Source organism: Paramormyrops kingsleyae, chromosome 11 (assembly GCF_048594095.1).
Source record: "Paramormyrops kingsleyae isolate MSU_618 chromosome 11, PKINGS_0.4, whole genome shotgun sequence".
NCBI lineage: Eukaryota > Metazoa > Chordata > Actinopteri > Osteoglossiformes > Mormyridae > Paramormyrops > Paramormyrops kingsleyae.
Genome location: NC_132807.1, coordinates 15,768,847 through 15,780,400, shown reverse-complemented (window position 1 = coordinate 15,780,400; position 11,554 = coordinate 15,768,847). Strand labels below are relative to the sequence as shown.

General features: G+C 38.1%; 1 protein-coding gene across 2 annotated transcripts; it reads right to left on the bottom strand.

Moving 5' to 3' along the window:
- Window positions 1–2,469: 2,469 nt before the first annotated feature.
- Window positions 2,470–11,553, bottom strand: LOC111856718 (L-lactate dehydrogenase B chain-like). Of its 2 annotated transcripts, XR_011993805.1 has the most exons (9): window positions 11,317–11,553; window positions 10,520–10,662; window positions 10,143–10,260; window positions 9,436–9,609; window positions 7,681–7,854; window positions 6,730–6,847; window positions 6,241–6,364; window positions 5,506–5,734; window positions 2,470–5,082 (listed from the first exon to the last, which is right to left on the bottom strand). XR_011993805.1 is itself a non-coding variant. In XM_072718122.1 (8 exons), the coding sequence occupies exons 2-8, from the start codon at window positions 10,646–10,648 to the stop codon at window positions 5,570–5,572; spliced, it is 1,002 nt and encodes a 333-aa protein (XP_072574223.1). In that variant the 5' UTR covers window positions 10,649–10,662; window positions 11,317–11,553; the 3' UTR covers window positions 2,470–5,569. The 2 variants fall into 2 exon arrangements, 1 of the variants encoding a protein (XP_072574223.1); XM_072718122.1 differs by having other exon boundaries at window positions 2,470–5,734.
- Window position 11,554: the final 1 nt, after the last annotated feature.

Here is an 11,554-nt window from a genome sequence, read left to right as displayed (position 1 = left end):
TAATCACGGTCAACCAACAATAAAAGGCTTTTTCCTTTATGCAATGTGAAACTGAAATGTTCTGCACCTCACCTTATCTGTGTTTGGGCATCAGGTAGCCCAGTCGTTTAAGGACATGCCCATCAGTGGGCAGTGGTGGCTTGATGGTTAGGGTAGCGCACTTGTAATTGAAAGATTGCAGGCTCGAATCCCCCACCAGCAAGTCACCACTGAGGTACCCTGAGCAAGGTACCGTCCCCAATCACTGCTCCCCGGGTGCTGAATTAGCTGCCCCCTGCTATGTCACAAAAGTCACATATGGGTCAAATGCAGAGGACACATTTCGTTGTTGCGCACTGTGTGCTGTGGTGTGTTGACAATGATCACTAAATTCTAATTCTAATTCTGAAATTCTAATCTAAACTGGCAACTTTCAGGTTAAGTCCTTTTACCCCAGTAAGAGTAATATGTTCCTTTTTTTAAATATCCAACCACCACCTTTATTTTTAATTAGCTAAACAATAGATAAATACATTAAGTGAAGCCACCTCTGCCCACCCCACATTATAATACAATGGTACACAAATAGACAAATAAGACATGGCAGGTATGACAGACAAGACAGTAAGACTGTGTAGATTGATGTAGACAAAACAGGACAAGTCTAAGACTTTCTATGAAGTCAGAATTATGAGATGCAGCAGTTGGGGTATGATTACATTGAAGAGCTGTAGTGTCAGTGTGTGTGTCTCTGAGTGTGTGTGAGTGTATTCATGTGTGTCATTCAGTGGATTTAGTTTACAGGCAAGTCCAGTGCGATGGTAAATGAAGCGGTTTGATGCTGTAGGGCAGGGTTATTCAACTCACGGTACTCGAGGTCCGAGCACTGCTGGTTTTCCAGCCTTCCTTTACCTGTCAGTCAGGTGTGAAGCCTCTGACCAATCAGAATCAGTAATTATTAAACAAGTACCTGGGAGAACTGAAAACAAGGCCTGGATTTGGAATCGAGGTCCAGAGTTGAAGAACCCTGCTGTAGAGTAATAAATTCCATGGATATATATTCTTTGAGTATATTTGACAATCGTGTGATATTAACTGTGTATATGGTTTTCCAGTTTAACAGAAGCTTTCTTGGCGATAGCTAAGGCCACCAGTATGGGTTCTGCATCTTCGATTGGTGAGGTTATATCTGAGAGATCTCCAAGTAGACAAATGGAAGGAGTTAGTGGAATGCTGCAGCTTAGTATGGTGGAGATTCTGTTAATGATTTCTTTCCAGAAACTTTGAATTGGTGGGCAGAGCCAAAGGGAGTGGAAATTACTATCTTGGGTGTGTAATGCACACTGTGAACATGTGTCCGTTTCTAGAAAGCCCATTTTATACATCTTGTGCTGGGTGATGTGTACTCTGTGAATTATCTTATACTGAATTGAAGATGTAGGTTACTGTTATTAGTCATAGTGATGGTGTTCTTGCATACTTGGGTCCAGAATTCAGTGTTTGTTGTAGAAGATGTCTTTTTCCCTACAAAACCAAATTTAAGAAGTGTCTCATGCAGGAATGTCCAATTTACTCTACCGAAAGGCTTTTCTGCATCTAGGGATGCAATTGTTTCTATTTTGAAATACGGATTAAACAATCTGCCCATGTTATTTTATGAATGTCTACCTTTGATGAATCCGATTCGATCTGGATGTATTAATGATGAGTTTACTGTTTCAAGTCGGGTGGCGGGTGCTTCACTAATAATTTTGATATCTGTCTTGATATCAGTGATACAGGCGGTAACTGGAGCAAAGGGTTGGGTTTTTGTTGGGTTTTATTTGTACTGTGATGACGGCTATATTCATGTGCTGAGGGATTTTGGAATTGTGTTTTATGTCAAGTACCATTCTGAGAAACAGTGATGAGATTGTGTTCCAGTAATGTTTGTAAAACTCGACAGGAAAGCCATCAGGTCCTGGAGCTTTATTATTCGGCATTTTATTGAGTGGAATATGGAGTTCCTTAGCTGTTAGTGGTTTGTCTAATTCATCTATTTGATCCTTATTATACTGTGGCACCAAGATGTAAAACACAAAAACAAACAAAAACACAAAAACAAAAACTTCAGCTCTGAAATACAAAATATAAACACGAAAAAAGAAAACGCGAAAAAAACAAAATAGCGGTCCAGAGGTGCAAAACACAAACACACACAAAAAACACGATGTAACAAAAACGTCAAAACGTCTTTTCTGCATGTTCCGTGTTTCTGCTGGTCGTTACTCCTAATTAAATCCCGTGTTTCCCCGACTCCTTGACTCCTGCACCTCTGTACCCTGCTCGACATGACAGTTTTAAAAAGGTGTGTGTTTTATTCATTATTAAAAATGGTTATTATGGTTTAACCGATATGTTTAGTTAAATCAGTAGCGCATTTTTAGTTTGACAGCTATTGTTATTCATTATAATCGTATATTTAGTTCGCTAAGAATTGTCTCACGGATATGTTTTATTAGATTAATAATGTTTATTTGGTTTTTGTTATCATAATATAGCTGGGCAGCATATATAAAACAGGTTTACAGATGTTTTGAGATCAACAACCTTCACATTAATACACACCATTCAACACTGATTTAAGAATATTTATTATTGTGATATCATGATGTCCTACACTTAAGAGTGATAATACAATACAGATGTATAACCATAAACACGTCTTTATAAAACTGTTTAGCATTATAACATTTATAGCTACTGCTTCAGTTTGCTCATGAAAATCTGGATTACGTATAATAATATAAGTCTGCAATTAAATGTATACCAGTAAAACAAAATCCCTAATATCTATTTCTCAAGATAATAATTAGGCCGGTTAAGCAAACATTTGTTGCTATGGAGCTAAATATACGGTTATAATCGACAAACATATTGCTATCAAGCAAAAAATACATTAATCTATAATAGGCCTATGTTGGTTAAACCATAACAAAACATGCCAGTTATACTAAATATGAACTTCTTTTCAACATAATTAATGAAACATACCTTTTTAATACCTTCGTAAACGTATTTAATGTAGGCAAGTTAGTAGTCAATAAAACATGTAGCCATGGCGCTAAATATGTGGTTATAATCATTAAACCACTTATTGAAGTAAATATATATGTGTATAATCGAGCTAAATATAGCCTACATTAATAATGCAATGAAACAATTCCAGAATAAAACGTCAGTTATAATATCCAGCTAAATGTGAACACCTTTTTAAAACATTACTAAAGGTATTTTATGTACGGTAATAATCAAAGAAAATATATGGAGTTAAATATATGTATTTAATGGATAAAACATATCGCTACAGTGAAACATATTCGAAGATGGGATTTCGCATGAAAGCGGTCATTTGTCAAGTCTTCCGGAAACTACACCGTTACCAAAGACGTAAAGTAGGTGATGATGTATTTCCGCAATTTACTGGCTGGATTGGCATCTCAGGAGCGCTCGTTTTTCGTGTTTTCCTCTTCAGTGCCACCGTATTTTTAAGTTGGGGTAAATCTATGGTATTGAGGAAGGAGGTGATATCTGATTATATCATATATAAGTAATTATATAGTATAGTAATATATTACTTTAAGCAAAGGCATAGGTAATGAAGCAAAATATACACTGTCTATGGGTCATTGTTTTTAATTACTGTGTAGGAGGACAAAAAAAGACAATTTTGGGAGGAATTCATTAAAGTTGTGGAAATTCATTTCAGTGAGGACATGTGGAGGAACATAGCACACAGTAAACCTGTTCTACAGTAACCCATTCAACATTTAACCTGTGGTCATTTAGTTATCCATGGTCTGCCAATGAGACACTTTCAGATTATGGTGAATCCGGAGTTAGTAAGTATTATTACTGATTCTAAAAAGGTCATTTTTTCCACAAGGAAATATTTTAATTAAATCTATTTTATGCATCTGAATATCTCATATGCATATGCATGTGAATATGTAGTAAATTACAGTGCATTTTAACCTTTATAAAGCTAATTCTTATTTCATTTACAGTATAATGGTTAAAACGCACAGTAATTTCTGTCATAGCAAAGCAAATGCACATAAAATAAGTATGCTTATGTGCTATCATGACAAGAAATTGCCATGTGTATCACTTTATACAGTGAATGCATACTTGTGTGTCAGTTGTGTTCATCCCTTGTGTTACGTGCCGTCGTTTTCCCCGCCTCCACGTCCGATATCCGCCCACGACCTGGCCTGGCCCCACCCCTACCTCCGGACCCCGCCTTCGTTTCCTGCCCGGCCCGACCTCGTCACGTCCGTCCGGAGAGGGATAAAAGCCGAACAGAAAGACTCTTCGGGAGCTTAGCTCATTACTTGATTATTATTGGATTGTTTTCTTGGTTTTGATATTTGTGTATGACTTTTTGATTTCCCTGACTTACGATTCTTTGCCTTACCCCTTTCTGTACTTTCGCCCGGTCTGCTTGATTTTCTGGTTATCGATCTTTTTGCTTGCTTTTGGTTTACGTCTTCGCGCGCCCCTCTCACTTTGACGCTTTACTGTGTGTATGTTTTGTATGATTGTTTGGTGCTTAGGGAGTGATTGCCGGTTTTGTTTGGAAGTTTTTGTGACTGTTTTTGGATAGGGAGTTAGGAGTATCACTTGTTGTTTGGTTTTACACTTAGTTAAGCTAGCATTGGGTTGTGTTGGACAAGTGGGTTTTTGTTTCTTATTTTGGCGATAATCACTCCTGAGTCTTTCTGCACTAAACCATTTGTTCTGTGTCTGTCTTGCGTGAATAAAATATAAAAAACTATAAAAATATCCCCTTTGTCCACGTGTGTTCCCTTGTACACCACACCCTGTGTTCCCCTCGTTCCCCTTTCCCCATTCCCTTCATCTGTTACACCCTAACCCCTAGACAGGGTCGTAACACTTGTATTATTCCAGGTGTCTGATTCCTCCTTACAAATGTCATAATGTAGTTACTTGCACATTTTTGCCCTTTGGGTTTCACTGAAACTCAGTAGTGATGCTTGCTAAGGCTCCCGTCTAAGGTCCATGCCACTTGGCCATAGCTGTTGGCCAGTATTAGGAACAATTCTGATGGATCAGAAAACAGGTGCACACAGGAATATTTTGTTAGTTGTAGTGATTCTACTACCTAAAATACAGCCTAAAATAATGATGGAATTTTTCAGTCATGGAAAAAACAGTGGAATATATGAATCATTGTACTAAACACATTGTAATCATTGCTCCAACACAGCCATATCTACACTTTAGTGCCCGTGATTATAAAACACATTAGTTAACAGTTCATTCTAAATGCAGATCATGTTAAAAGATCCTGTCGTAATTAAATGATTCATCATTTTGTATATTAATAGATTGTAACCCATCTTACCTATGAATAAAATACCTTAGTACCTAAACAAATATTATATGAATTATAATTACTATTTTATAATGTCATTCACACATCTGACACAGCAGTAGGTATTGAAAGTGAATAAGTATACCTACATAATTGTCATTGTGTGATTTGAATGCTCTTGCTCATGAAATCATGGTTTCCATGAGTCACAAGTCAAAGGGTAAGATTCTTCTGAAGGTCCCACAAGGTCTGGGCACTGTGTTTCAGCTGTTGGACCTCCAGTTCCTTCAATGGCTGGTTGATCACGCCACATACCCCGGCTGAGCCCAACACACAGGGCAGACTAAGGAATACCTCCTCCTTGATCCCATGCAGGCCCTGAGAAAATTTACAATCAGGAACTCATCCTGTCTAATCCCATGCAATCCATATTTTTTTCACTTTCTGTTTACAGTTAGATTTAAGTGTTTGATTCTGAATTTTTTTGTTGCATTGGTTTTGGCCAGTGACAGGCATATAACAGGTTTGCAACTAAATTAATCTTGAGTTTCCATTACATGAAACTGATGATTGACTGACAATGTGTAGCTGAACTTAGGGTAAACTTTTTAAAGTACATTTTAATGTTGTCTAAGGGACATATGAACCATGTTTTATTTAGAGGGCAGGATCAATAGCTACAGAAAACTGGAAAAACAATTAATACAGCTATAATGGGTAGCAAAAATTGACATCTTATAGGCTTATGTTTTCAAAAAGTTTACAGTTTTCTCCATTCCAATCATGTCTTCCGTTTTCATTGTATTGCTGAGAGGGTCATTGTAATGTTTTTAAATGGCTAAATCAATCACTGACTGAAAACATAACTTTGCTGGAAAGCCTACCTTTACCAGTGTGGAGATTGGCTGTACATTCTTGAGGTTCTTCAGAATGGACTGTGCAAGATGAGACACGCTCAACCCAATTGCCCAGGAGGTATAGCCCTTCAGTCTGATGACCTCATAGGCACTGCATATAAACACACAGGTCAAGTATTCAATATACCTGACATCAAACAAAAAAATAAAACAACAAAAACAATTGAGGGCTTTGGTTGCCTTGGATCTTAGTTTGTGCATCTTTTAATAAAGTTTGAGACATTTTATGGACGAATCGTAAGGTTTTAATTCTATAGTCAGTCATAGTCATACTGAACATGACAATTCAAGTAAAACAAGTCATTCCTGTTGCCCAGTGGCAACAATGACTTGGTTTACACATTATTTATGACCCAATGTATAAAAATGTGGTTAAAGGTCACATAGTGATTTTCCATAGCTGTATATTTTGTAGCAAATCTAACTGAATCAATAAGAAACATAAATGTACTATACCTCTCAACAACTTTTTGGTGGATTTCTAGCCAGCCCTCAGTGTCTTGACCTCTTTTAAGATCAGGATTTAATGACTGTAGCTCAATCCCTGCCACATTGGCCCCACTCCACACTGCCACTGTTTGGAAGCAATGAATATTTGTATATGTAACTGTATAATGAATATTTATGAATTATCCATCTATATGCCACTAATCCAATCAGAGATGCAGAAATGTATTTATGTACAAGACAATATTATCCGAAGCGACATAACTGACAGGGCCAGGTAGTACTGTATGTTGTATGTACTAGTAGGAGGGCCTCTAGGGTAATGCTCAAGAAAATTGATTTATAAACTAGCAGTAACCAGTAGTAGACCCACTGAGATGTTATAGCACAGTACTCAAAAAGAGATTTATACAATCTGAATACATTAAAATCTTCAGATATTTAAAAACACACAAGCCGCAGTAATAAATAACCTGTGATGGTTTATATTCTTTATAGAGAAAAAAATGAAAGGGTTTATCAAGGAAAGAAAAGGCATTTCCTGTGGGTTCTAACCCAACCCTCTTCATAACAGTGAGTAAAGAAAACCTTAAAACCGCCTAGCTATAAGTGACACCTAAAATGATCAACCAGCTCAGCTGAAAACTTGAGGGTAGGATAACAAAAAAAACAAAAAATAGGTAAAGTGATTAACACCTTTGCCTCCCCTTTGCGCACGGGTGGGACTAACCACTGGAGTCGCCATGCTCCCCGATGATGTAACCGGTGAGACTAACCACTGGAGTCGCCATGCTCCCCGATGATGTAACCGGTGAGACTAACCACTGGAGTCGCCATGCTCCCCGATGATGTAACCGGTGAGACTAACCACTGGAGTCGCCATGCTCCCCGATGATGTAACCGGTGAGACTAACCACTGGAGTCGCCATGCTCCCCGATGATGTAACCGGTGAGACTAACCACTGGAGTCGCCGTGCTCCCCGATGATGTAACCGTGCACACTGCTGGGGCTCATCTGCAGTTTCTCAGCCAGTAGGAAGCGGAATCGGGCGGAGTCCAGGTTGGTGCCGCTTCCAATGACTCGGTGTTGGGGGAAGCCGCTCAGCTTCCAGGCCACGTACGTCAGGATGTCCACTAGGCCAATGTCAGAGTGAAACATACAAGAAGGTCATTCCATGATTTAAAAAGTGACCCATGTTCTTTCAATGTTATTTTAACGAGAAGGCAAAGGGTATAACCTTTGGTTTTCTTAGTTCATAAACACAAGCTTTTTACAAATTGTATAATTGAATAGCCGTGCATTTCACACAGAATCTAGAACAGCACCAGTAGCAGCTGGAAGTTATATACAGTTATGTGAAAAAGAAATGGTTTCCCGAATTAGGACATACAAAAAAAAATAATCTGGCCTTTACTAGGTTCTAAAATGATTTAAATCCAACCTCAGGTGTAAAATAACACACAACAGATTCCACCATGTCAATATTTAACAAAAACAAAGCCAAAATGGAGAAGCCATATGTGAAAAACTAAGTACACCCCAAGTCTCAATAGCTTGTAAAACCACCTGTAGCAGCAATAACTTGAAGTAATCATTTTCTGTATGACTATCAGTCTCTTACATCATTGTGGAGGAATTTTGGCTCACTCTTCTTTACAACATTGCTTTTAGTTCATTGAGGTTTGTGGGTATTCATTTATGCATAGCATTTCAATCGGGTTGAGCTCTGGACTTTGACTGAGCCAAAGCAACACCTTGATTCTATTCTTTTTCAGCCATTCTGCTGTAGATTTGCTGGTGTGCTTGGGATTATTGTCCTGTTGCATGACCCAGTTTCAGCTAAGTTTTAGCTGTTGGACAGATGGCCTCACATTTGACTCTACAATATTTTGGTATACAGAGGAGTCCATGGTCGACCCAATCACTGCAAAATGCCCAAGTACTGTGGTTGCAAAACAAGCCCAAATCATCACCCCTCCGCCACCATGCATAAAAGTTGGTATGAGGTGTTTGTGCCGTTATGCTGCGTTTGGTTTTCACCAAATGTGGCGCTGTACATTATGGCCAAACATCTCCACTTTGATTTTGTCTGTCCAAAGGACATTGGTCCTCATTCACCAACCGTTCTTACGAACAAATTTGTTCTTAAACCCCACGTACGCACTTTTTTTTACGAAGATTCTGACATTCACCAATGTTTTCTCATCTGAATTTGTTCTTAGCTAAGAACAGAATCTACGCAAACTCAAGACCATTCGTACGCACATTTGAGTAATGATAGTTTGTTCAAAATAATCGGTTATAGCAGTTTTGTTCAGTCTACAGTTCATAAAATGATAGTATTTGAATAATTTCTAAAAGTAAAATATAAAAAATAATTTTAAAGTGTAAAAATTATTTTCATGGTAGTAACAGCAATCATGCGGATTATAAATAGATCTGTTGATCAGGGCAACTCTATCAGGGCAGAAATGTGGCGGATTTAATTTTTGGAAAGATGGCCTCTTATGATGGTGCCAAATGGAAAGTCACTAACCTGTTCTGTATAACCACCCTGCTGCTAATGTTTGTTATAGGAGATTGCATGACTGTGTGCTTAATTAGACACACGTCAGTAATGGGTTTGACAAGTCTTCTAATTAATAGGGGTGTCAACATATTTTGCCATATATTATATACAAACACACTTTTGAAAAACAGTCATAGCAGGTCACCTGGATTGGAAACTACGAGGAGGATGGCCTCAGGACTGTGCTGAACCAGCTGAGGGATGATCTGTTTGAATACCTCCACATTCCTGTGGACTAGGTCCAGGCGACTCTCTCCTACCCTCTGACGCACCCCTGCTGTGATGACACAGAGCTTGGAGTTGGCAGTCTCCAAGTACTCTGTGAAAGGGAGCAACACACAAAGCAGACTATTTCAGATCTTGCGAATTTCAGATGTCTCTCCCTGCTACCTACAAATATAACGTTTCTGCAAACTCAAGGGCACAAATGTTTGCACGTGAAATTGACTTGCTTTTTTGTGTTCCATTGAGTAACATATTGTATAATACAATATCAGTCACACACACATATGTATCACTGACATAAAATATCTGCCAAGATGGATAACGCCTGACAAAAAAAAAAGCACTGGCATTTGAGTATAATATCCCATTGCTTGGCCTTTCCAGTTTTGTATCACAATTTGATATATTTTAATCTGAGACATATGAAGGAGACAGCTAAATTGACATTTAAAAATAAGAACTAGCTTGTTAAAAAACTTATGAGAAAACTATGAAATGCTTTCACAAAACCCTTGTTTCTACAGGATTTCACCCGGGAGTTTCTATGGACAAAGCGCATGGGACCAAGGGTAGTGGGTGAAGTGTCAGTCTGTGATTACGACTGTGAATGTCACTTATCTCTCTCACCCTTTGCTGCTGTGATCTTTGGAGTTTTCAGGAAGAGGCTGCCATGCTGCAGATCCATCACCTCACCTTGTACTTTGTCCCCCATCATGTCAATCAGGGTGACACAATCAGCAATATTCTAAATAAACATAGCGTTATCGCTATATTGCATACACTGATACGCAACAATATCATAGTATATCAATAGCAATTGTATGCTGGTAACTGGAAGCATTCACTAATAATATAGATGTCATCCATAGTAGTAAATGCATTTAAAAATGGCATGTTTTTATGCATTACTTAAATCATTACATGACCTATGGGTAAACAAAGTACTAGCAGAAACATGCAATAAAGACGCCTTGTAGCATTCATATAAAGTTTTCTGGACTCACCGCCTGCAGGATGCTGAAAGCACATGCCATGCCCACCTTACCCACCCCCACTACGGTCACCTTGCTGGCTATTCCTGCCTCCCGGCCAGGGTTTATCTCCAGCAAGAGTTTCTCTTTCACAGTAGCCATTGTCTCTTCTTTTTCTGAACAAAATAAGCAAACATTTTAGACAGTCAAAGAAAAGTAGGTTCAACTGATCTCCATGCTGGTGTACAACTGTGATATGTATGTTAAACTGTCTCAGCTTAGCCATTTCAAAACCTCTCCTAAAGAACCCCGAGTATTTGCAGTAACAATGCCAACATATTTGTTGACTCAACCAGTAGCATACCACGTTTGGTTAATCAATACATAACCAAGTATTTAACTAGTTAAGTGAATTGGTAGTGAAATTTGCGGAATGGCTGCGGTGCCCCTGACGGCAGGTTTGGGAAGTGAAACAGTGTTCTAGCCATCCAACAAGATACGAGCAACTTTCAGAACAGAAAGAACAGAACTTTTTTAGAACTTTTAGAACATTAAGAAATCCATTTTTATTGTCATCGTTTGCATATATATTATTTTAATATACACTCACTCCCAAGAAAAATACCTTTAAACATTTTCTTTGACTTCATAACAGATTTGACATTACATTATACTACTTGTTAAATATTAATTATAACCCGGTGATAAAACGCTAAATATCGTGATGAATTATTGAATTATTCTTGTCTTACGGTAAACGTATTGATACTGTCAACTGTGTAATGTTACCTAGCGTTTAGAAGAGCATGCATTTAATAAAAAATACTTACGACGTCTAGTTGAAATTCAGATCCTGTGAGTCCTTTAAAATAATGGCTCCGAAATTTATGTGTTTTTTCCAAATAACCACAGGGGAAATTGTCAAGTCCTTTTAGTGAGAACCAGAAAGCTGATATAAAGGCTTCGAAGTTTACAAGCCCTTGTTAATATTTTATAATCCTGTTGACTCAGAACACAAGAGTAATTTGTTACTTGTGGCAATAAACCCACATTGAACCCAGTAATGAG

What these genes read in the sequence shown, in the direction of transcription:
- LOC111856718 (XM_072718122.1), bottom strand. Translation starts at nt 10,648, where the DNA reads ATGGCTACTGTGAAAGAGAAACTCTTGCTGGAGATAAACCCTGGCCGG. An exon ending in CCTCGTAGTTTCCAATCCAG is followed by an intron (nt 7,855 to 9,435) that starts GTGACCTGCTAT and finishes ACATTGGCCTAG; the next exon opens with TGGACATCCTGACGTACGTG. An exon ending in CAATCTCCACACTGGTAAAG is followed by an intron (nt 5,735 to 6,240) that starts GTAGGCTTTCCA and finishes AAATTTTCTCAG; the next exon opens with GGCCTGCATGGGATCAAGGA.